This window comes from Oncorhynchus keta, chromosome 14, assembly GCF_023373465.1.
Source record: "Oncorhynchus keta strain PuntledgeMale-10-30-2019 chromosome 14, Oket_V2, whole genome shotgun sequence".
NCBI classification, from domain to species: Eukaryota; Metazoa; Chordata; class Actinopteri; order Salmoniformes; family Salmonidae; genus Oncorhynchus; species Oncorhynchus keta.
In genome coordinates, this window is record NC_068434.1 from 61,398,448 (window position 1) to 61,425,569 (window position 27,122).

The 27,122-nt window shown below is 42.7% G+C and overlaps 1 protein-coding gene across 1 annotated transcript; it reads right to left on the reverse strand.

Moving 5' to 3' along the window:
* Positions 1-855: 855 nt before the first annotated feature.
* LOC118394300 (V-set and transmembrane domain-containing protein 2B-like) lies at positions 856-25,814 on the reverse strand. Its single transcript, XM_052462675.1, has 5 exons — positions 25,058-25,814; positions 24,139-24,326; positions 23,304-23,333; positions 22,279-22,678; positions 856-2,011 (listed from the first exon to the last, which is right to left on the reverse strand). Exons 1-5 carry the CDS (start codon positions 25,128-25,130, stop codon positions 1,923-1,925), a joined length of 780 nt encoding a protein of 259 aa, XP_052318635.1. The 5' UTR covers positions 25,131-25,814; the 3' UTR covers positions 856-1,922.
* Between the last annotated feature and the right edge of the window lie 1,308 nt (positions 25,815-27,122).

Below are 27,122 nucleotides of genomic sequence, written 5' to 3' on the forward strand. Positions count from 1 at the left end.
TGGGCAAACAGCCTCTAAAAAAAGGCACTGAAACATAACCAAACATGTTTTAATGTTTCTGCCGTTTCTGCCACTTTGCTGCTGTTAGCTTTGATCAAAACGATAGTTTTAGGGAAAGATAATAAACTACCCAATGTCCAAAGACGTTGACATTCAACACTTGCAATGGGAGCTCTGTTTGTGTTTGTATCATGTCTGCTAGGCATCTATTGAGACCAAAGGACTGTCTGGAGCCAAACTAAAGTTCCCATTTTCCACCAATATTAATGTGATAAACTGATAAACGATGAAAGATCCTGAAACAGACAACAAGAGGAGACTAGGTAGGGAGGTAGGGATGCACATTAGACTAATGAAATGAACTGTAGTGGCGTATCTTGCTCCTTGTTTTGGTTAGTTAGTTAGACATGCTTACACGAGCAAGAATTCTTCCGCTGAATATGTGCCTATCCTGCCGGAAAGACTACATCACAGCTCACTACTCCCGGGGGACTGCGTTGCGACCCTCAGTCTACAACATGGGCGCTCAAGTGGTACCTTTTGCGTCTGCTTTGCCAGTATCAACAGCTGCTCAGCTGTCACATATCTCCCATGGATTCAATAGAGCTCAGACACTGGTTCTGCAACTGACTTTGGAGATAGACTTGGACAGGGATGCAAGCAGGCGCTTCATTCGACATTAGTGCTTGTGGCACTGGCATGAAAGATCTGTCTGGACAGTGACCTACATGTCTAATTCACCTCCAGTTCATGGAATGATTTATCTCATGATATGGGTCAACCATATACTTTAGAGAGCACTAAGGCATGGCTTCCTGTATGGTCAAAGAAAGCGTCATAGATTTAATGTTCACATATAACGCTTTGGATGTCAATTTTTATTTAAAAAAAACAACAACTTTTATTTCAACTGGTGTTGGCAACATACCAATACGTTTTTTTTTGTTTGTTTTTATAAATGAATGTCTTACCTTTTGACCACCAAATCTTTAATAAAAATAAACATTATTGAAGGTGACTAACAACAACTATGGTAATGTGTGCCTTGTTTAATCAAAATATATAAGGTCATATTTGTATACATCATGAAACAAAGCTTGAGAAATCATGAGAGAGAGAGAGAGAGAGAGAGAGAGAGAGAGAGAGAGAGAGAGAGAGAGAGAGAGAGAGAGAGAGAGAGAGAGAGAGAGAGAGAGAGAGAGAGAGAGAGAGAGAGAGAGAGAGAGAGAGAGAGAGAGAGAGAGAGAGAGAGAGGCAACATAACTACATAAACTCACAGTCTCCATGAATGAACCAAACATAAAAAAGCCCCATCTTTGATGTCTGTGAAAAAACATGATGTGTTTCTGTTCAACAGCTCATGCAAATCAACTTAAACAAACATGAGTGGATCTCTTTTAGAAAAAAAATATAAAACAATCTACCAAAAGCAGATATATGATAAAAATTATTTCAAAATCCTGAAAAATGACTTCCAAATAAAATCCATAGAACTGAAAATATAATAGAAAATAAAACATAAAAACATATCCACCCGAAAATAAATAAGAACAGCCATGCATGAAGCACGGCAGATACTATTTGGAAACTGGATGCAGCGTTTAGTGGATGTTGGTTGTGTGTATGACACAGAGGTGAAGTTCCTATTCACATAGATTCCTTGTTTCATGCTTCTCATACAATCCATATGAATCCAGTTCTTAGACGTGTCCTCTATTAGTCCCAGTCAGAAGACCACCGTCTCCTCCTTCCCCTTTTCTTTCATTCAGTCCTTATATCATCAGTCCTTTCTTCTCCTCTCTTTGCCATTAGTTTCCTCATCCTCAGTGATGTGCCATAACGGTTTACATCTATATATATTTCCCTTTCGTTGTTTGGTACATAAAGTAAACACTTTCGGGTCGTCGTTTGGTTGAAGTCTCTTACTGGGCAAACAGGAAGGGGAGGAGCTTATGCAGGATCAGGAGAGTGATGAAGAGGAATGGGTCAGTGGTGGTAATGGCTCCAGAACCTGGCCAGACAAAGAAAACCAGAGGGGGTAGAAAGGTCAGTGGAAATGTGCTTCAAATCAAACCTGCACACAGAAACTGAGGAGAGATACAGTGTTAAGACAGTACCATGGATGCCTGGCTGTGGTGAATGGGAACAATGGGGGATCCTCCAGAATAAAGGAAGCTCACAGTAGCTCATGATGGCTATTAACTCCCTGCGAGGAGTAGAATTCTGTATTACCTGGGCCATATTTCACACAATTATGGCTGACAAAATGGCAGTCGCAGAAAATCTCAAATCTACTTTCGTTCACGCTTCTGCTGCCACTTGCAGATAAAGGTGAGATAGAGGTGAGAGTTTCATCCACATTGCCTGGCTACCTTTGAGTAGATGAAATGGCAGCATTTACTTATGCTGATGGTTTTGTACAGGAAAGGTGGGAGACATCCCGGGGTAGAACCTGGCTATGAGGAATAGTGGCCCTTGGATACAGCTCCTAATCCCTGTTTGACACGTTTCATTTCCTGTTTGAGCAGTAGAGCAACTGCTGGCTAAAAGCTGTTTCATTACGACACACGCACACTCTCTCACACATGCTCGTTTACACACACACACACACACACACACACACACACACACACACACACACACACACACACACACACACACACACACACACACACACACACACACACACACACACACACACACACACACACACACACACACAGAGAGAAACAAGCGTAATGAGTCAATGTTTAACTAGGCTGGAGTTTCTGTGACAGCTACAGTGTGAACCAGCAGTCTGTTTTTTCATTCTCGTGCCTTCCCCGGGCCATGCCCCACTACACGTCCATACACCAACGTTTCCATCATCCCCCAGCCCAAAGACACAGCATCAACTCAAAGACATGAACTCTACCACACGCAAGCAGGGCAATACACGTGCTTAACCGTGACTTACAAGACTCACCCGGAGCCAGGCCAGCTGTCTTAATCCCAAACAGAACTGCAGTGAATTCAGGACAAAATGGCGTGAGTGAGAAAGCGTTAGACCAAATGTCTTTCTCCGTACTTTGCTGATTTGTTGATTTGGTGATTGGCTCTAATCTTCGCATCAATTCCCCTTGTTTCTCCCTCATTCCACTTCTATTGTTTCAATCTCTCATGTCCCTCCAGCCGCTCTCTGTTTATGTCTCTGGCTCTGTACCTCTTTGTAAACTGTATCTGTTCTTTTGTGTCCCACCCCCATTTTATTTTTTGCCACATTTCTCTTTCTTTGCCCTTTAAAATCTCTCTCTAGCTAACAATTGGATACCATGAAAAGGGGGTAAAAAAAATAATAATTAAAAAATAAATAAATATCTCTCTATCCGATCTGCACTCTCTCTGTCTTCCATGGTCATTGAGTAGATTGGTTGTAGAGTGATGGACAGCATCTGGACAGGGCAGTTTATCGGACCCTCCTCACCAAGGATACAAATGACAGGTGTTTATTTGAGGCTATCTGGAGACAGCCGGCTCTGACGATCCCTGTCAGTCACCCTGCCCCTTGTGATGCACCCCACCTCAGCCCCAATCAGACCCTTACAATCACCCCTTATGGCAGGTGCTTACACAGACATCTTTAAAATGTCTAATCCAATCTAAATTTGTTGAACAAATTATTTCCTGAGAGAAATCGTGATAACATAGAACCACCTTAGTATTAGAAAAGCACTTTGGGATTGAAATGTGGAAACAGAGCAGGATTATCAGTTGTGATATTGGTAAGGACCAGAGGACTGCGTCAGATCACCTTTTGAAATGGGTTAATCACGCAATGTGTGAATGATCCACATCTGTTAAAAAGGTATTATCTGGTGTTGATAGATATTAATTTAGCACTGGGAAAACCCACCCACACTTTTCAGGTACACCGTTTGAGAAACCAGAACTTCTTCTCACACACTGATGCCTGTAACATGTATATAACATCTTTGGCACAAAACTCTATTATATGTTCTATTCTACTCGATTTTATACAATATTCTACAACTTCATCAGACTCAAGGAAACGTTATTATTTACATTAAATCAATTGGTTCACCCTGTGTCATCTGTGGCAATGTTTATCAGACACTCTCCTACTCAGACAATTAAAATATGTGTTCATTGTAGATGGAATTCAGGTAAAGGTCTGTTAAACACAAAGGTCAAACAAAAGCCATGAAAATAACAAAATTAATAAACCCACACGAATCAGCTAAAACCTGAGAACTTCTCCCAGGAACATTGTAGCCAGAATCACTCCGCACGTTAACACAGCAGTCACCAAACGTGTAACACCAAGGCATTACTCCATCCACACTCATCCCCTTACTGGAAGCACTACATAAGAGAATAGAAAACATCAGGGATTGTAATATACTCTCTTTCACGGAAACATGGCTCTCTCGCGATATGCTGTCGGAGTCGGTACAGCCACCTGGACTCTCAGTGCATCGCACCGACAGGAATAAACATCTCTCTGGGAAGAAGAATGGCGGGGATATAGGTTTCATGATTAACGACTCATGGTGCAATTGTAACAACATACAGGAACTCAAGTCCTTTTGTTCACCTGACCTAGAATTCCTCACAATCAAATGCCAGCCGTATTATCTCCCAAGAGAATTCTCTCAATTACTGTCACAGCCGTATATAACCCACCTCAAGCCGATACCACGACGGCCCTCAAGAACTTCACTGAACTTTGTGCAAACTGGAAACCATATATCCCGAGGCTGCATTTATTGTAGCTGGGGATTTTAACAAAGCAACTTTGAGAAAAAGGCTACCTAAATTCTATCAGCATTTCGACTGTCGCACTCGCGTTGGAAAAACACTGGACCATTGTTACTCTAACTTCCGCGGTGCATACAAGGCCCTCCTCCACCCTCCTTTTGGCAAATCTGACCATGACTCCATTTTGCTCATCCCTTCCTATAGGCAGAAACTCAAACAGGATGTACCCATGCTAAGACTATTCAATGCTTTTCTGACTAATCGGAATCCACGCATCAAGATTGTTTTGATCATCGGGATATGTTCCATGTAGCCGCAGAGAACAATATTGATGTATACACAGATTCGGTGAGTGAGTTTCTAGGGAAGTGTATAGGAGATGTTGTACCCACTGTGACTATTAAAACCTAACCTAACCAGAAACCGTGGATAGATGGCAGCATTTGAGCATAACTGAGAGCGCGTACCACTGCATTTACCCATGGCAAGGCGGCTGGGAATATGGAAGAATACAAACAGAGTAAGCAATCCCTCCGCAAGGCAATGAAACAAGCAACATTTCAGTATAGAGACAAAGTGGAGTCGCAATTCAACGGTTCAGACACGAGACGTATGTGGCAGGGTCTACAGATAATCACCGACTACAGAAGGAAAACTAGCCACATCGCGGACACCAAAGTCTTGCTTCCAGGCAAACTAAACACCTTCTTTGCCCACTTTGAGGATAATACAGTGCCACCGTTGCGGCCTGCTACCAAGGACTGTGAGCTCTCCTTCTCCGTGGCCGACGTGAGTAAGACATTTAAACGTGTTATCCCTCGCAAGGCTGCCGGCCCAGACGGCATCCCTAGACGCGTCCTCAGAGCATGCGCAGACAAGCTGGCTGGTGTGTTTACGGACATATTGAATCTCTCCTTATCCCAGTCTGGGGTCTACACATGCTTCAAGATGGCTACCATTGTTCCTGTACCCAAGAATGCAAAGATTACTGAACTAAATGATGCCCCGTAGCACTCACTTCTGTCATCATGTAGTGCTTTGAGAGACTAGTCAAGGATCATATCACCTTCACCTTACCTGTCACCCTAGACCCACTTCAATATGCTTACCGCCCCAATAGGTCCACATACGATGCAATCGCCACCACACTGCACACTGCCCTATCCCATCTGGACAACAGGAATACCTACATATGTTAGAACGCTGTTCATTGATTATAGCTGAGCATTCAACACCATAGTACCCTCCAAGCTCATCATTTAGCTTGAGGCCCTGGGTCTCAATCCCACCCTGTGCAATTTGGTCCTGGACTTCCCGACGGGCCGCACCCAGGTGGTGAAGGTAGGAAACAACAACTCCACTTCGCTGATCCTCAACACTGGGGACCCACAAGGGTGCATGCTCAGCCCCCTCCTGTTCTCCCTGTTCACCCATGACTACATGGCCATGCACACCTCCAACTCAATCGTCAAGTTTGCAGACGATATAACAGTAGTAGGCTTAATTACCAACAACGATGAGAGAGCCTACAGGGAGGAGGTTAGGGCTCTCGGAGTGTGGTGTCAGTTAAATAACCTCTCACTCAACTTCAACAGCACAAAGGAGATGATCGTGGACATCAGGAAACAGCAGAGGGAGCACCCCCTATCCACATTGACGGGACAGCAGTGGAGAAGGTGGAAAGTTTTAAGTTCCTCGGCGTACACATCACTGACAAGCTGAAATGGTCCACCCACACAGACAGTGTGGTGAAGAAGGCGCAACAGCGCATCTTCAACCTCAGGAGGCTGAAAAAATGTGGCTTATCAATCGAAACCCTCACAACCTTTTACAGATTCACAATTGAGAGCATCCTGTCGGGCTGTATCACAGCCTGCTACGGCAACTGCACCGCCCACAACTGCAAGTCTCTCCAGAGGGAGGTGCGGTCTGCACAATGCATCACGGGGGGAAACTACCTGCCCTCCAGGATACCTATAGCACCCGAAGTCACAGTTAGGCCAAAAAGATCATCAAGGACAACAACCACCCGAGCCACTGCCTGTTCACCCCGTTACCATCCAGAAGTTGAGGTCAGTACAGGTGCATTACAGCTGGGACCGAAAAACAGCTTCTTTCTCAAGGCCATCAGACTGTTAAACAGCCATCACTAGCACAGAGAGGCTGCTGCTTACATTCAGACTTGAAATCATTGGCCACTTTAATAAATGGAACACTAGTCACTTTAATAATGCCACTTTAATAACATTTACATATCTTGCATTACTCATTTCATATATATATATATACTGTATTGTATACATCTATTACATCTTAGCCTATGCCGCTCTGACATTGCTCATCCATATATTTATATTTATATATTCATATTCCATTCCTTTACTTATATTTGTGTGTATTAGGTATTTCTTGTGCAATTGTTAGATATTACTTGTTAGATATTACTGCACTGTCAGAACTGGAAGCACAAGCATTTCGCTACACTCGCAATAACATCTGCTAACCATGTGTATGTGACCAATACAATTTGATTTGATTTGATGTATTTGTTTACTCACATAAGAGCAAACACTGCTCCAACTCCAAATTCACATGACACTCTGTCGGGATCTGTCTTGTTTATCTTTGAACCATGTTTTAGTACCAGTGGATATCTCCCTGTAGGAATGACATTGCTTTGCCTTGAGGTTCAGATGATTCTCCCCTGAGTTTTGAATCAATCAAAGCTTAACACTTAACCTCAGAACACCTCAGTGTCTGTAAGAGCATCTGTCTACTGCAGATAAATCATTTAGCCAATATTTTACATCCAATGGAAATGCAGGTTTGCGAGAGTAACATCGACCTTTAAAAATACAATTAATTCAATAGTCTATTTAACTGCTGACAATCTGCTATACTTCATATAACCCACCACATTCATATATTCGTAAAACTAAAACCTGGACATTGGGTTAAAAAAGTCATCTGTGGTGTATGAAGTGGGGGTGTTGAAATTTGGCAAATGAATGGGCCCAACACATTATTTGGAGATCGCATTCCAGCTCATTGGGGCCAAAGGGAAGCAGAAACAATATACCTTTCATACAGTGTACAACACTAGCTATGACTCAGCTACATGCCCTGTTCGCACAATAATTACTGTCATTAGTACACCAGCGCTGTGAGGTTGGAAGGTTCCACACTTGATTTCTCTTCTCTCTCCCTCTCTCATTTTCTCCCTCAAACATTAGCAGACATTGAGAATGTACCTAAAACAGAACCCCTTGGTTAGATACAAGTGTTTCTGTAGAGTAACAGCTATGCACTGTGTAGACCTGTAACTAATGGCCATTAGGATGACATCACTATTCTCAAAGGTTACGGTTGGCATCTGCTAGAAGGGGGATGATTAGGAATCGCATATGGGGGAGAACAAATAAAGAGAGACAGTGAAAAAAAGAGAGAACTATTGACAAGTGGTTGACTTTGTTCTATTCGTTTAATTGGACTGAACATACATAGAAGGATTTTGTATGATATTTTCTCTGGTGTGTGCCTAGGTTTGTCATCATGGATACATACAGGTCAAAATTCAACGTTCTCTTTCGTTAGGGGGAGGTTGAACTCCAACAGGCTTCCTCACCACAAGGAAACAAAAAGCCTTGGAAGTTCAATAATACAAGCTGAGGGTGAGGCAAACAAGGCCTCCTCCACCACTTCACCCTCAGCTTGCAGTGCGCCATAGGTTTTTTAAACTCTGACTGCTTGGGGTAGCTGCAACAGAGATAACTGCTACAGAGATCTACCGTTATGGATAGCCAGCTACCATTGTTCTCCATGTGTCATGTAGTGTCTTTCCTTATAGGTGAAAGTGACCACTCATTTAAGTGAGAACTCTCCACCTCTCTACCACTTATCCCACTGTCTCGTGGTATTGGATGAGCTATAGGCAGCAACACAAAGGCCCAATAATAATAGAGTAATAATGTAAGGTTCCCATAACCATCCAGCCATCATCTATCACAGAGATGACAAAAACACCACAGTGTCTTTTTGCCAGGCGAAAAAAATGAACGGAAGTCAAGCAACACCACATTGGGAGAAGTAAAGTACCTTCCCGCACAGTCTGACAGTTACCTAACACTTGTCATAATTATCCTTGGAGAGGAGACTGACATCTGAAAAAAACACATCAGCCTGTTTAACATGCAGACACACACAGTGGCCATTACCTCAGACGAATGTACTCTCTCACAGTGCTACCTCCCTCGCCAAGTCTTCACAAACGGACAGGAAAAACAACCATGTCCAATATACAGTTTATAATATTTCAATTAATTTGAACCACATTTGATAGTAATGCAACTAACAGGCATACCTGGCATAAACACACACACAAACACACATAGGATGAGATAGACTGGGTGTTTAATGAGTGATTGAGACAGCTGTCCAGACAGAGACAAGTACTCTTGGGTAGGTGTATTTGAGTGAGCTCTTGCATCACTACTGTCTGGCTGTCCTATTGCTCTATGCCATCCTCCTCACCTCCTACCAAACAAGCTCACCTGCCAAGTTATTGCCCCCGAACTGCTGAGTGAACACAGTCAGTTTTTAACATTATTTCATATCCTATTGCATAGTCAACTGCTCCTACTGCTCTCTCTCTCTCTCACACCTCACTTTCATTGTGAATAATACAAACAGCAACATTATTGAACTAACTCCCACAGTTACAGTTGAAGTCAGAAGTTTACATGCACTTAGGTTGGAGTTATTAAAACTAGTTTTTCAACCACTCCACAAATTTCTTGTTAACAAACTGTAGTTTTGGCAAGTCGTTTAGGACATCTAATTTGTACATGATTACAAGTCATTTTTCCAACAAAAGACTATTTCACTTATAACTCACTGTATCACAATTCCAGTGGGTCAGAAGTTTACATACACTAAGTTGACTGTGCCTTTAAACAGCTTGAAAAATTCCAGGAAATGATGTCATGACTTTAGAAGCTTCTGATTATTGACATCATTTGAGTCAATTGGAGGTGTACCTGTGGATGTATTTCAGGCTTACCTTCAAACTCAGTGCCTCTTTGCTTGACATCATGGGAAAATCAAAAGAAATCAGCCAAGACCTCAGAAAAAAAATTGTAGACCTCCACATGTCTGGTTCAACCATGGGAGCAATTTCCAAACGCCTGAAGGTACCACGTTCATCTGTACAAACAATAGTACACAAGTATAAACACCATGGGACCACGTAGCTGTTATACCGCTCAGGAAGGAGACGCGTCCTGAGTATCTATATCCACAGTAAAACGAGTCCTATATCGACATAACCTGAAAGGCTGCTCAGGAAGGAAGTAATATCCTCTGGTCTGAGGAAACAAAAATAGAACTGTTTGGCCATAATGACCATCGTTATGTTTGAGGGACAAAGGCGGAGGCTTGCAAGCTGAAGAACACCATCCCAACCGTGAAGCACGGGGGTGGCAGCATCATGTTGTGGGGGTGCTTTGCTGCAGGAGGGACTGGTGTACCTCATTAAATAGATGGCATCATGAGGGATGAAAATTATGTGGATATATTGAAGCAACGTCTCAAGACATCAGTCAGGAAGTTGAAGCTTGGTCGCAAATGGGTCTTCCAAATGGACTATGACCCCAAGCATACTTCCTAAGTTGTGGCAAAATGGCTTAAGGACAACAAAGTCAAGGTATTGGAGTATTGAATACTAATTGAGTGTATGTCACGTCCTGACCTTAGTTCCTTTTTTATGTCTCTATTTTAGTTTGGTTGGGGTGGGCATTCTATGTTTTGTGTTCTAAGTTTTCTATCTCTATGTGTTTGGCCTGGTATGGTTCCCAATCAGAGGCAGCTGGCAATCGATGTCACGCCCTGGTCGAAGTATTTTGTGTTTTTCTTCATGTATTTGGTCAGGCCAGGGTGTGACATGGGTTTTTTTTATGTGTTGTGTAGCTTAGTGGGATTGTAGCTTATAGTGGGGTGTTCTAGGAGAGTCTATGGCTGTCTGAAGTGGTTCTCAATCAGAGGCAGGTGTTTATCGTTGTCTCTGATTGGGAACCATATTTAGGCAGCCATATTCTTTGGTTGTATTGTGGGTGATTGTCCTTAGTGTCTTGATGTCCTTAGTCTGTGTTAGTTTGCACCAGTTAAGGCTGTTTCGATTTTCACTTTGTTTATTGTTTTGTTGAGTTTGTGTTTTGGATTCGTGTTACGTTGTGTGATTAAACATGGATCGCAATATACACGCTGCAGTTTGGTCCGACTCTCCTTCACCACATGAAAACCGTGACAATCAATGTCCCTGATTGAGAACCATACTTAGGTAGCCTGTTTTCCCATTTTGAGTTGTGGGTGATTATTTTCTGTTTAGTGTTGTGTGTGAGTACCTGACAAAACTGGTGCGTTTGGTTCTATTTTTGTCTTGCTTCAGTGTTCCGGTTTTAATAAACAGCATGGACACTTACCACTTACCACGCTCAGAAGAGGAGGAGAATCGTTACAGTGTATGTAACGATTCTAGGAATAAATCTCAGGAATTGTGACAAACTGAGTTGAAATGTAGTTTGCTAAGGTGTATGTAAACTTCCAACTTCAACTGTACATCCACAATGTGGAATATTTCCACAAACCAAATGTTCCTTTTAATCACGCAGTCCGTAATCAATATAGATAGTCAATAAAATTCCAATTAGAATATTCCAGTGAATGAATTAGTTTGATGATTATTCAATTAATGATCAAAGTATTAGCGGTTCACATTGTAATTGGCTTTCAGATTGGCCTATATACAGGTTGATGTTGTGAAACAAGTGAGCCGAATTACTGAGATACGTAAAAAATAATATTTCAGATTAATTTAAAGTAAGGGAAAACAGTTTGTATATTATGCTTGGGAGGTGCCATAAACAAAGAGATGTGATGAGATTAAAATCTTTACAATAATATTATGTTTCTAATGTTGAAAAATTCTGGAATTAGTAATTGTGATTCCATGGAGGGTTGTTTTCACAGTTCAAAGTTTCAACAAGGTTCCGTTTCACTGCTATGTAGTAGATTTTCTGTTCGTGAACTGAGAACCTAGAGGAACATTCACAGCTGTGCAGTCGCCACACATTCCACTCTGAATTCATGATAGACAACCTCCATCCCCAAAGTGTTAGTTAGCCACTGATCTTCCATGGGACTATCTATCTGGTTCCCTGTGAAGCACTGGAGAATGGTGCACTGCAAGTTTATGTTGTCACAGCAAGGCCGCCAAACCCCCGGATGAAAAATGAAAATGTGAGAGGCAATTTGAGACACCTGACAGTGTGCTGAGGGCCCGGCTTATCTGCCACATGCCCGTGGCATTTCCCCTTTAATATTAATTGTTTCTGCCACTCAGCCAGATGACATTGCAGAAAAGTGACAGATGCACGCATTTCCGAGAGTCGGGCAGATCACATTTTTTTTCCCCCTCAGCTGTCGTTATTGTGGTAAGACAGGAGAGGGCCAATCTTTCAAATATGCCAGGGTGCTTTTTAACCGTTACAATCTGTTGACAAATATGTTGAGGGGTTCACTTAAAAAAAAAAAAAAAAGCCAAGACAAATTCTGTGTCCCTCTGTCAATGTAAAAGTGTCAGGGAGGCACTTTCACATGGATTCATTTGCTGTATTTGATTTAGTCTGACAGAGATACATGACGAGAGACAAAGAAGCAAATATTGACCAGCCAATTTGAAGTAATATAGCAGCCATGAGCAAACAGTAAAATATGAAAAATAATATCCCTCAGATTCTCCTAAATAAACAGGTGAGCATGCCCTGCTCTGTCATGTACAATCATGTTTAAACAACAAGCCCAGAGGTCAGTCTGTAATACCTCTAAACCTTAGAGGATGTTGTTTTTCGATACTAAATCAGAATTTAGAACAGAAGCACACAAGTATTACTACTCAGTATGAGGCATATATGAAAGTTGGTCAGTCAATTCAATTGCCCCGACAATGCCTGACCTTAGCTCGTTGTGTAAGCAAAGCAGAGCACAATTGTATTCAAGTCTACCAATCAAACAGTGAAAAGGATTCTGATTTTAGAATTTAAAATGAGAGCCTAGCGGTAATATTGAAAAATCGATGACATTAGACTATTTGGACATTTAGGTTAATGAGAGAGAGAGAGAGAGAGAGAGAGAGAGAGAGACAGAGACAGAGAGAGACAGAGACAGAGAGAGAGAGAGAGAGAGAGAGAGAGAGAGAGAGAGAGAGAGAGAGAGAGAGAGAGAGAGAGAGAGAGAGAGAGAGAGAGAGAGAGAGAGAGAGAGAGAGAGAGAGAGAGAGAGAGAGAGAGAGAGAGAGAGAGAGAGAGAGAGAGAGAGAGAGAGAGAGAGAGAGAGAGAGAGAGAGAGAGAGAGAGAGAGAGAGAGAGAGAGAGAGAGAGAGAGAGAGAGAGAGAGAGAGAGTCCGTGAACTGGCAGTGGTATTGTTTGATTTTCTTGCCAAATGGCCGCCTCTGTCTCGCTTCGCTAAGGACAGGGCTGGCCGAGCATGCTGATTCCACAGTGCCAGTTCCTAGGAGAGGGCATTTAACGTGCTCCAGGCTATGCTCACGTCCACAGTACATGTCCAGGATGGCAGCATCAGTGTTATGAACAGTCCAACACGAGGAGGACTAACAGCATGGTGCCATTCTATTAGCTTGGTGTTTTTTGCATGATTACCCCTCGGTTGGCAGTTAGCTTCATTCAGAAAGTAAGGGATTCGACTCAAATAGAGAAGATCAAATGGATCCCTGGCCTCTGGATGAGAGAGTCTGCTAAATGACTAACATGTAGAAGTAAATGTATGCTCCGATTACTAAATTGCACAACTCTGTTGGTTACATTTTTAATAGAACTCAAGGCTCTGTAGATGGCATTGGCTTCAAGCATACATTTAGATATACGTGTTGTTGGGTGACATTACTGAATCAGAAGTCTGGACTAGTTGTGAAAGCAGAGGTGAAGCACTGCACTCAAGGACACAGGTAGAGTTGTAAAACTGTATAAATATTTCCCCTGGAGTCCTCTCCTCCAGTCATGGCCCACCAGCTTTCCTCCTCTGCCCTGAGGACAAAGCACCAGCGAGGAGAGAACAGCCATCCCGACTAGCCACAACATACGTTGAGCAGGCACAACACTGAGTAAGATAGACACAATAGGGAAGGAACAGAGAATGGAACTCCCCACCAAGTCTCCTCCAAGGGCCTCTAAGGTCTTTCTAAAACCCTTGAGGACCCCCAAGTAAAGAGGTCACAACCTTGGCAACAGCCTATCATTAGAGGAGGGGACTTTTCTACATTACCCTGCAAACCACCAACGCACTGACAGCAATAGCTAGGAAAGAGGAGGAGAAGTCTGGACACATGCTTCCAGCCAGAGAAATGAACATGGTCTCCCTGGCTGCTTTCACATCATGTCTGTACACACACACAGGCACAATCAAAACATACATCAGCACACATGCTAATGCACATAAACAGACAAGTGTGATCGCACATACTGAGAAATAAAAGTATCCACCTTCCCTATCCCCAGCCAGACCACCACTGCGCCAGCAGCTGTAAGTCTGATATGGCAGAACGGAGAATGAAACTCTCCTGCGGAGTCTGTGAAATGTAATTATTCAGCAGTGCGCTTCATCGATCAGTAGCGAGTCTGGCGTGTGAGATAACCCCATGCTCGCTCTCTCCAAAGGCTACATTAAGGCGCTCTCACGTTATAATGTGGAGATCATGAGGAGACATATCCATTATGAATCATATCTTCATCATTTCTTTCTCGGTATGGTGGACACTATAAAGGCAAGAACATGTCACTCTCCTCAGTGGGTAATTGTAAGTATTCACCCCCCGTTGGATTTTCCACATTTTGTTGCATTACATAGTGTGTATGAAAATGATTAAATTGTGATATTTCTTTGGGGGGGCATCGAGCAAGACAAAAATATTCCAATATCAATGTGAAAGAAAAATTCCCCCAATTTAAAAAATAAATTAAAAGAAAACACAAATGTACCTTGATTAGATAAGTATTCACCCCTGAGTCTGATAAAACCAATACATACATGTTAGAAACAGATTCTGCAGTGGTTACAGCTGTGAATCTTTCTGGGTAAGTCTCTAAGAGCTTTCCAGATGGTTTGTGAATAACTGTAATTTGACGACTCAGGAACATTCACTGTCTCTGTCTTCTTGGTAAGCAACTCCAGTGTAGATTTGGCCTTGTGCTGTAAACTCAGCAAAAAAAGAAACGTCCCTTTTCAGGACCCTGTCTTTCAAAGATAATTAGTAAAAATCCAAATAACTTCACAGATCTTCATTGTAAAGGGTTTAAACACTGTTTCCCATGCTTGTTCAATGAACCATAAACAATTAATGAACATGCACCTGCGGAACGGTCGTTAAGACACTAACAGCTTACAGACGGTAGGCAATTAAAGTCACAGTTATGAACACTTAGGACACTGAAGAGGCCTTTCTACTGACTCTGAAAATTACCAAAGGAAAGATGCCCAGGGTCCCTGCTCATCTGTGTGAATGTGCCTTAGGCATGCTGCAAGCAGGCATGAGGACAGCAGATGTGGCCAGGACAATAAAGTGCAATGCCCGTACTGCGAGACGCCTAAGACGGCGCTACAGGGAGACAGGACGGACAGCTGATCGTAACAGCACCTGCACAGGATCGGTACATCCGAACATCACACTTGCGGGACAGGTACAGGATGGCAACAACAACTGCCCGAGTTACACCAGGAATGCACAATCCTTCCATCAGTGCTCAGACGCAATAAGCTGAGAGAGGCTGGATGGACTGAGGGCTTGTAGGTCTGTTGTAAGGCAGGTCGTCACCAGACATCACCGGCAACAACAACGCCTATGGGCACAAACTCACCGTCGCTGGACCAGAAAGAACTGGCAAAAAGTGCTCTTCACTTTGTCTCACCAGAGGTGATGGTCGTATTCGCATTTATCGTCGAAGGAATGAGCGTTATACCGAGGCCTGTACTCTGGAGCGGGATCGATTTGGAGGTGGAGGGACCATCATGGTCTGGGGGGGTGTGTCACAGCATCATCGGACTGAGCTCGTTGTCATTGCAGGCAATCTCAATGCTGTGCATTACAGGGAAGACATCATCCTCCCTCATGTGGTACCCTTCCTGCAGGCTCATCCTGACATGACCCTCCAGCATGACAATGCCACCAGCCATGCTGATCGTTCTGTGCATGATTTCCTGCAAGACAGGAATGTCAGTGTACTGCCATGGCCAGCGAAAAGCCTGGATCTCAATCCCATTGAGCACATCTGGGACCTGTTGGATCGGAGGATGAGGGCTAGGGCCATTCCCCCCTGAAATGTACGTGCACTTGAAGGTGCCTTGGTGGAAGAGTGGGGTAACATCTCACAGAAAATCTGGTGCAGTCCATGAGGAGGAGATGCACTGCAGTACTTAATGCAGCTGGTGGCCACACCAGATACTGTTACTTTTGAATTTGACCCCCCTTTGTTCAGGGACACATTATTTCATTTCTGTTAGTCACATGTCTGTGGAACTTGCTCAGTTTATGTCTCAGTTGATGAATCTTGTTATGTTCATACAAATATTTACACATGTTACATTTGCTGAAAATAAACACAGTTGACAGTGAGAGGACATTTCTTTTTTGCTGAGTTTATGTTATTGTCCTGCTGAAACATTTGTTTTTCTCCCAGTGTATGGTGTAAAGCAGACTGAAGGGTTTCCTCTAGTATTGTGCCTGTGCCTAGCTCCTTCCCGTTTCCTTTTATCCTGAAAAACTCCCCAATCTTTGCCGATTTCAAGCATGCCCATACCATGATGCAGCCACCACCATGCTGGAAAATAATGAGGCAGTTACTCAGTGATGTGTTGTGAAGGATTTGCCCCAAAAATAAGTCTTTGCATTTAGGTCAAAAAGTATTTTCCTTTCCTGTGTTTTGTTTCTCCCAGTATTACTTTAGTGTACAGTATATATATATATATATACAGTGCCAGTCAAAAGTTTGGACACACCTACTCATTCATTCTACTCATATGGAATCATGTATTAACCAAAAAGTGTTCAACGAATCAAATTATATTTTATCTTTTAGCTTATTCAAAGTAGCCACCCTTTACCTGGGGTGGCAGGTAGCCGAGTGTTTAGAGCATTGGGCCAGTAACCAAAGGGTTGCTGGATCGAATCCCTGAGCTGACTAGGTAAAAATCTTTCGCTCTGCCCCCAAACAAGGCAGTTAACCTACTGTTCCCCAGTAGGCCGTCATTGTAAATAAGAACTTGTTCTAAACTGGCTTACCGAGTTAAACATTTTTTTTTTTACATATCTTGATGACAGTTTTGCACACTCTTTTCCTCAACCAGCTTCATGAGGTAGTCACCCGGAATGCATTTCAATTAACAGGTGTGCATTGTTAAACGTTAGTTTGTGGAATTTCTTTCCTTCTTAAGAGACATGACAGTTCATCATTACTTTAAGACATGAAGGTCAGTCAATTTGGAAAATGTCAAGAACTTTTAAAGCTTCTCCAAGTGCAGTCGCAAAAACCATGAAGCGCTATGATGAAACTGCCTCTCATGAGGACCGCCACAGGAAAGGAAGACCCAGAGTTACCACTGCTGCAGAGGATACGTTCATTAGAGTTAATTGCACCTCAGATTGCAGCCCAAATAAATTCTACAATAACAAGCACATCTCAACATCAACTGTTCAGAGGGGACTGCGTGAATCAGGTCTTCATGGGCGAATTGCTGCAAAGAAACCATTACTAAACACCAACAAGAAGAAGAGTCATACTTGGGCCAAGAAACATCAACAATTGACATTAGACTGTCCTTTGGTCTGATGAGTCCAAATGTTAGATTTTTGGTTCGAACCACCATGTCTCCGTGAGACACAGAGTAGGTGAACGGATTATCTCTAAATGTGTGGTTCCCACCGTGAAGCATAGAGGATTAGGTGTGATGGTGTGGGAGTGCTTTGCTGGTGACACTGTCAGTGATTTATTTTGAATTCAAGGCACACTTAACCAGCATGGCCACCACAGCATTCTGCAGAAAATAACCATCCCATCTGGTTTGCGCTAATTGGGACTATCATTTGTTTTTCAACAGGACAATGACCCAACACACCTCCAGGCTTTGTAAGGGCTATTTGACCAAGAAGGAGACTGATGCAGGGCTGCATCAGATGACCTGGCCTCCACAATCACTCAACCTCAACCCAATTGAGATGGTTTGGGATGAGTTTGACAGCAGAGTGAAGAAAAAGCAGCCAACAAGCGCTCCGCACATGTGGGAACTAATTCAAGACAGTTTGAAAAGTATTCCAGGTGAAGCTGAATGTCAAGAGTGTTCAAAGCTGTCATCAAGGCAAAGGGTGGCTACTTTGAAGAATCTCAAATGTAGCATATATTTTGATTTGTTCAACACTTACCACATGATTCCATGTGTTATTTAATAGTTTTGATGTCTTCACTATTATTCTACAACGTCAGTTTTCAGTTAGGTCAGTTAAGATCACCACTTTATTTTAAGAATGTGAAATGTCAGAATAATAGTAGAGAGAATGATTTATTTCAGCTTTTATTTCTTTCATCATAGTCCCAGTGGGTCAGAAGTTTACATATACTCAATTAGTGTTTGGTATCATTGCCTTTAAACTGTTTAACTTGGGTCAAACGTTTTGGGTAACCTTCCACAAGCTTCCCACAATATGTTGGGTGCATTTTGGCACATTCCTCCTGACAGATTTGGTATAACTGTGTCAGGTTTGTAGGCCTCCTTGCTCGCACATGGTTTTTCAGTTCTGCCCACAAATGTTCTATAGGTTTTAGGTCAGGGCTTTGTGATGGCCACTCCAATACCTTGACTTTGTTGTCCTTGAGTCATTTTACCACAACATTGGAAGTATGCTTGCGGTCATAGTCCATTTGGAAGACCCATTTGCAACCAAGCTTTAACGCCCTGACTGATGTCTTGAGATGTTGCTTCAATATATCCACATCATTTTCATCCCTCATGATGCCATCTGTTTTGTGAATTGCACCAGTCCCTCCTGCAGCAAATCACCCCCACAACATGATGCTGCCACCCCCGTGCTTCACAGTTGGGATGGTGTTCTTCGGCTTGCAAGCTTCCCCATTTTTCCTCCAAACATAACAATGGTCATTATGGCCAAACAGTTCTATTTTTGTTTCATCAGACCAGAAGACTTTTCTCCAAAAAGTATGATATTTGTCCCCATGTGCAGTTGCAAACCGTAGTCTGTATTTTTTATGGCGGTTTTTGAGCAGTGGTGTCTTCTTTGCTGAGAAGCCTTTCAGGTTATGTCGATATAGGACTCATTTTACTGTGGATATAGATCATTTTGTACCTGTTTCCTCCAGCATCTTCACAAGGTCCTTTGCTGTTGTTCTGGGATTGATTTGCACTTTTCGCACCAAAGTACGTTCATCTCTAGGAGACAGAACGTGTCTCCTTCCTGAGCGGTTTGACAGCTGCGTGGTCCCATGGTGTTTATACTTGCGTACTATTGTTTGTACAGATGAACGTGGTACCTTCAGGTGTTTGGAAATTGCTCCCATGGATGAACCAGACATGTGGAGGTCTGCACTTTTTTAGGAGCTTTGCTGATTTCTTTTGATTTTCCCATGATGTCAAGCAAAGAGGCACTGAGTTTGAAGATAGGCCTTGAAATACATCCACAGGTACACCTCCAATTGACTCAAATTATGTTAGTAAGCCTATCAGAAGCTTCTTAAGTCATGACATCATTTCCTGGAATTTTTCAAGCTGTTTAAAGGCACAGTCAACTTAGTTTATGTAAACTTCTGACCCACTGGAATTGTGATACTGTGAATACCTCGTGAAATAATCTGTCTGTAAACAACTGTTAGAAAATGACTTGTGTCATGCAAAGGAGATGTCCTAACTGAATTGCCAAAACTATAGCTTGTTAATAAGAAACAAGATATATATAATTATATACTACATGATCAAAAGTATGTGCACACCTGCTCTTCGAACATCTTATTCCACAATCATAGGCATGAATTTGGAGTTGGTTCACCCTTTGCTGCTGTAACAGCCTCCACTCTTCTGGGAAGCCTTTCCACTAGATGTTGGAAAATTGCTTTGGGTACTTGCTTCCATTCAGCCACAAGAGCATTAGTGTGGTCGGGCACTGATGTTAGGCGATTAGGCCTTGCTCGCAGTCGGCATTCCAATTCATCCCAAAGGTGTTTGATGGGGTTGAGGTCAGGGCTCTGTGCAGGCCAGTCAAGTTCTTCCACGCCGATCTCGACAAACTATTTCTTTATGGACCTTCCTTAGTGCACAGGGGCATTGTCATGCTGAAAGAGGAAAGGATCTTACCCAAACTGTTGCCACAAAGTTGGGAGCACAGAATCATCTAGAATGTCTTTGTATGCTGTAGCATTAAGACTTCCCTTCACTGGAACAAAGGAGCCTAGCCCAAATCTGCTAGGCCATGGAAACCCATTTAATGAAGTTCCCAACGAACAGTTATTGTGCTAAAGTTGCTTCCAGAGGCAGTTTGGAACTTGGTAGTAATTGTTGCATACGAGGACAGACCATTTTTACTCACTAGTGGCTTCAGCACTCTGCAGTCCAGTTCTGTTAGCTTGTGTGGCCTACCACTTCACATCTGAGCCATTGTTGCTCCTAGACATTTCCACTTCACAATAACAGCTCCAGCAGGGCCGAAATTTGACGAACTGACTTGTTGGAATGGTGCCACGTTGAAAATCACTGAGATCTTCTGCCATGCCATTCTACTGCCAATGTTTGTCTATGGCGACGGCGATGGCCTTGTGCTTAATTTTATGCACCTGTCATCAACAGTTGTGGCTGAAATAACCGAATCCACTCATTTGAAGGGGTTTCCACATACTTTTTTATATATACAGTATATGTAGTGCATTCTGAAATTATTCAGACCCCTTCACTTTTTCCACATTTTATTATGTTCCAGCCTTATTCTCTAATTGATTAAATTGTTTTTTTCACCCTCACCAGTCTACACACAATACCCCATAATGACAAAGAAAAACTGTTTCTTAGAAATGTTGCTAATTTATAATATGTAAAATGTAATATCACATTTACTTAATTATTCAGACCCTTTGTTCAGTACTTTGTTGAAGCACATTTGGCAGCGATTACAGCCTCGAGTCTTCTTGGGTATGACGCTACAAGCTTGGCACATTTGTATTTGGGGAGTTTCTCACATTCTTCTTTGCAGATCCTCTCAAGCTCTGTCAGGTTGGATGGGGAGCGTCGCTCCACGGCTATTTTCAGGTCTCTCCACAGATGTTCGCCTGAGTTCAAGTCCGGCCTCTGGCTGGGCTGCTCAAGGAAATTCAAAGACTTGTCCCGAAGCCACTCCTGTGTTGTCTTGGTTGTGTGCTTAGGGTCATTGTCATGTTGGGAGGTGAACCTTTGTCCCAGTCTGAGGTCCTGAGCACTCTGGAGCAGATCAAAGATCTCTCTGTACTTTTCTCCGTCCATCTTTCCCTCGATCCTGGCAAGTCTCCCGTCACAGCCATTGAACTCTGTAGCTGTTTGAAAAACACCAATGGCCTCATGGTGACATCACTGAACAGTTTCCATCTTGTCCTGCAGCGTACTTCAGAAGGACAACTGTGTCTTTGTTGTGTTTGGGTGGTTTAATACGTCATCCACAGCATCATTATTAACTTGACCATGCTTAAAGTGATACTCAATGTCTGATTTGTCACGGTCAACAATCTACCAATCACTGCCCAGTCTTTCAAAAGCTCCCTGGTCTTTGTAATTGAATCTGTGGTTGAAATTCAATGCTGAGGGACCTTGCAGATAATTTATGTATGGGGGTCATAGTCATTCAAAAATCGTGTCAAACCATATTATTTCACACAGAGTGAGTCCATGTAATTTATTATGTGATTTTGCCAAAACAAAAGAGGTGAATACTTTTGAAACAACTGTATTTTAGTTATTTCATTTGTTGGCCTATTAATTTGTTAACCTTTGTAGAATATTCTTTTCACTTTGACATTATGGAGTATCTATGATACCCACTGTATATATACACCTTCCCTCACTCTCCATAGTCTGACTATAGACATATATGTCCCAGCATGTATCATTTGTATTTATTTATTAAGGTAAGATGAACGAATCAATACCTCCCCTTAAGAAACACTGCCCTGTAAGCAATATAATTCCATGTAACTCGTGTTGTACTCTACAAGCATCATCAAATGTATTATTTGTAAAAAAAAAAAAAAAACATTATATTATTCAATGACAATGAAACTGTCAGTGTAATCTATCATTCACTTTAAAAAGGACAAATCACTGGTCAGAATTACATGCTACTGAGGGTCTGACTGGAGATTGAAGAGAAACACACACAAACTCCCGTATTCTCGCCCTATATCACTAGGTGTCACTGTTGCACTTTAACTTACCTGCTCCATGCTGCTGTCGGAGGATGGCCGCATTGCCGGGCCTCGGAGAAGCTGAGGACTTTGCTGCGGAGGCAGTGGTCGTCGTGCTGGCGGGGAGGGGGCCATGTCCTGCTGGAGGAGGCACGCGAGGCTTTCCCTGACCCGGCTCAGAGGTAGCCCGCCCCCCTGCCACTGCGTCCTTGCTGTTCCTCAGTGGCCATCTATTCTGGATGTGGGACACGGCCTCCTCGGCCACCATGCCATCACGCGGAATCACCCGGAGGGTGGCTTGAACCTTGTATTCCTGAGTCTCGTCGGAGTACAAGTCGGAAACTCGGCACTCGTACACCCCCTCGTCCTCCTTCCGCACCTTGGACAGACTCAGCCTGTGAGATATGGCGCTGCCCTGCACCCTCACAGTCTACAAAGAGAAACAGAAAAGGAGAAATTGCTACACATACAATATAACCTGTTGGTTTCAACAAGAAATATGTCTATATCATAGTAGACTAGGCCGGCCACTCATTAGACTACTGCCACATATGTATCACGCGATGAGGGCATATGCGTTTGATAGCCTAAAGCCCTATTATCCCAAAATTCAAAAACGTTTGGAGATTTAACGCTGCCTGTTGTGTGGCAAGTGTCTGAATACATTTCAAAACAAGATGAGGCTATATTTATATTCTAAAGACGACATGATACTGGTGAGCCAGCCAGACAACTGTACAAAATGGAGTCCTAAGTCTAGAAAAAAATGCTTGGAAAAATTCCCAACAGAGGCCTGGCCAGTTACCTCCATAACTTGTGCTAAATTATTGGCCTTTGGCCTTCATAGTGCCACTTGGCCATATCATGTGGCTAGCCTTGAATAACAAAATACACATTTTATTGCTCAAATGCATTATGGCACTTAACTGTGCAGCCATATCCAAATACTAAAAAAAGCGAACATTTGAAGAAATCAGATAGATATCTCCACTATGATAAAGTTTTAACGTGAATGCTTCAGCTGGACATGGTCTGTGACAAAAGGAAACACTTACGCTTATTTTTGTGGCATCCTTTTGAGTGACCTGAAATCAGAAATGTGTCGAAGTGTTATGGTCAGCCAGAGACACAAGACTGCATGATATTCTCTTGTATAGCAATTACACGTTTGGATATGAGCCTCACCACAATGGAATTCCCTCTGTGCAGTTTTGAATCGCTTTCGACAGTGTAAAATAGTTTCTACAACTGCGCGCATTAGAATCAGCAGCATGGACAGCAACAGTTGCGCTGTTACCAAACTTGTCCCAAACAGCGTGCATTGACATCAGCACCTTGGACAGGGACTGCTGGATTAGCTCTCAGCTGTCATAAATAGTCGGTTGTGTTTTCTAGTGCATGTTTAATGTGGTTAAATAACAGAGCAGAAACTACAGATGGGGTTGTTCAATGTCCACGAGTCGATTGCAACAGAGGCGCAGAGGGCGTAATCACATCACAGTTATCCAACAGCATTATGGAATATTCCAACACGGGCATTTCCGCCGCATGCATGAGAACTCTCCCTGGACTGATTTTAAAAGCCAACAAATGCCATTTGTATCATTAGTTGTGTCGTCCCCCCTCCCGCCCACCCCAATACACCCCCCACCCCAACCCTTCTTAATATAAATGGCCACACAGTGTTAATAATCTCCAGTATTTCCACTCACATGCATTTAGTTGGCAACATGTTGTAATAAAGTCCATAAAATATATATCGACATATATCGTACATATGGCGATGCCATCATGAAAAGACAGATTGCACACAGCCGTAGCTGCCAGTGTCAATCACTTTTGGTGCAACTTCGAACAGACCTGCCTTCCCTGTCATGGGGACAGCATTACCTTGGCTCTGTTCGCAGGAGCGCTTATTTGCAGTTCGTGTACATGTTCTTTAGGTGTTGTCTCCTTTAGGTACCACCACTGGATCTCAAGCGAGAAGGGCGATGATCCGATGGCCCGAAAGGCGCACGGCATCTCAACGTCTTCTCCCTCACTGACACTCGCATCTTTGGGCACTTCAGTAAATGTAGCTACCATTGGGAAAAGACAACAGATATAATAGATTAAATGGTGGAATAACAAATTAAACAAAGGTCTGAGATTACGTAGCCTCATGACAGACAACTGAAATGCGCTTTAGTGATATCCGTAACCAAATTTATATTTATTCCGCAATACAATCATATTCAGGTTGTCATTCAATCTAAAATGTCAGTTTATAATAGTTGCAGACTTAAAATAGACAATGAAGCAATGACGCAAAGGTAGCCTACACAACTAGGCATATTAGCGTTATGTGAATTGTGAATGCACTGTGCACTGTGAATTGAAATGACCATGGCTTTTGATATAACCTGTAACACAATAAATACAAGTATTTGGTCACCATGAGATTACTAATTAGTGTTGCTTTACGTGTTTTGAGAGATCATGTTCATTTAGCATTAGGTTTAGCATAACTGAGGAGATGTGGACATTATGTATAACTACCGAAGCACAGTCTTGACATGTCTAATACTTTATTCCTATCAATCTATTATCTCACCCATCTATCATTTAATCGACAACGTCATTAGATTTTTTTCTTATAACGATCAAGTTACTGCAGCAGAATAATGCGCTTGACTTCAAATAATGACCGGGTCCGGTCCATATCACAACAGCTTGAAATCAAAAATCTAACGACAGGGGCTGTTCGTTTGACAGCATTTGTGTTGACCATCAATAGCACGGCATGCCACGACTGACAAAGTTGACTTACCATTTACACAGAAGAACAAAGGTGCGTTAAGAATTAAATAATAAAGGATGCCGTTGAGTCCTCGTTTTTCCATCTCATAGATAGGCTAGGGCAGTTAGATTAGAGAGCGCGTAAAGACGGTCATTTGACCACAAATGTATCTTTATAACATCAGCATTTCCATTTCCATGATGAGCAAGCGTTGGTCTCTGATATGTTGGGTTATTCGTCTGCTTTTCCAAAGATTTAGGATATTTCACAAGATCCAAATAACGTACTCCAATATGTTTTCCTGCCAGCCAGGCGAAAAACGTACAATCCAAAGCCAGAATACCCTCTCTTAATTAGTGAGAATGTTCTGCAGCTACTCTATATTCTGTTATTATCCCTTTATAACTGCGATTCCTTATTTCCTGATGTGCTTCAGGTCGAACCCAAACTTCTTCTCGGCTGAAAGAAACCTGCTCATTCTGCTTTCCACATGAAGGGAAGGTTTCCCGGGCACTTCTCCAAGACCCATTACATAACCATCCTTGTGTCCGCTCCCATAAAGAGGACCTGCCGAGGACGAGATTCCCGTGTTTTGTACTAAGACCTGGAGGATCAGTAGATAGTTCCCAGCTTCGCGAGCGGATCCCTTTGCTTTGTGTGCGAGTGCATATCAGCGAGGAGGCGCTTTAGCATTTCCAAACCCACTAACTTGGTGTGGCATGCGCGCGACGCCACCGATAGCCTGACTCGCGTTGAAGCCTAATCAACCCTTCCCTCAAATCAACGCGCGGCTCAACCTATGAGGACAATTCTCACAACATGACGTCCAAACGAAATGTCAAGCCTTAAAACATATAGAATCAAGATGATTCATGCTGTTTTCTCTCCAAAATCAACAAGCCACCCTAAAATTAGCCATACAGTACAAACAGCAGTGCTTTAGACAGCCTCCGGTATTATAACCACCAGGATAATCCGTATTTCCTAAAACAGACAATGTGGTAATTCGGATTAAAATCAATCTCACTATGATATTGAACCATTCAACACAGTCTTGCTCCTATTTATTCATGTTGTGCTATTTGCTTGGAAAATAAATACATAATTATGTCAATGTCACCTAATACATGTCATAACGGTTTATGGTTTGATGATTGTGATGACTGGTGTGACCAGCCTGCTGTGACACACACACACACACACACACACACACACACACACACACACACACACACACACACACACACACACACACACACACACACACACACACACACACACACACACACACACACACACACACACACACACACACACACACACACACACACACACACACACACACACACACACACACACACACACACACACACACACACACACACACACACACACCTATATGGAGTATGGACCATGGTGGATTGCCACCATTATTGCTTTAATCTAGGGTCTTTCTGAGATGCTTGGATGGTGCAGCAGACTGATCCCCTGGCTGAATCCTAAAACGGCTCTCACAGCTGCCAAGCTGCCAATAATGCATTGCTTGTTCACTGAATTCTTCCCATTAGCACTTCATCCAAAGCTAGTATAGAGTGCTAGAGTCAGAGAGAATTGGGAGAAGAGGACGTGAGAGCTAGAGAAAGGGTTGACTGTGGGAAATCATGACTTCCACTAGTTTTAACAGTAGCGCTCAATTCATTTTGAATAAAGAGTTATGCTGGAAGGTTATGCTGGAAGGTCCATTTCAGTTCTGATGGCCTTGTTGTTTCCAGGAGCAGCATTGGTGCTGTCCCTTGACAATGAGTTCATGTCAGGAGACTGACATTCTCTTTCCTGAAACCAGAACCCCTCTACATGCACTTAGGGGCTCATAATATAATTTGCAGCAAGCCTTGTACACATACTTGTACATGCACACAGATACTGTAGGTCAGGGGTATTAAACTCTTACCCTATGGACAGTTACAGATGGTTTTCTGTTCTACCTGATCATTAATTGCACCTACCTGGTGTGCCAGGTCTAAATCAGTCCCAGATTAGAACAATAAAAACTAACAATGGTCCTGGCTTCGAGGTCCAGAGTTGAGTTTGAAGG

Coding starts and splice junctions, on each gene's coding strand:
- LOC118394300 (XM_052462675.1), bottom strand. CDS start 25,130: ATGGAAAAACGAGGACTCAACGGCATCCTTTATTATTTAATTCTTAAC. Junction 22,679..23,303: donor AGGATGCCACAAAAATAAGC/GTAAGTGTTTCC, acceptor TTCTCTTTGTAG/ACTGTGAGGGTGCAGGGCAG. Junction 2,012..22,278: donor CCGACAGCAGCATGGAGCAG/GTAAGTTAAAGT, acceptor TTGTCTGGCCAG/GTTCTGGAGCCATTACCACC.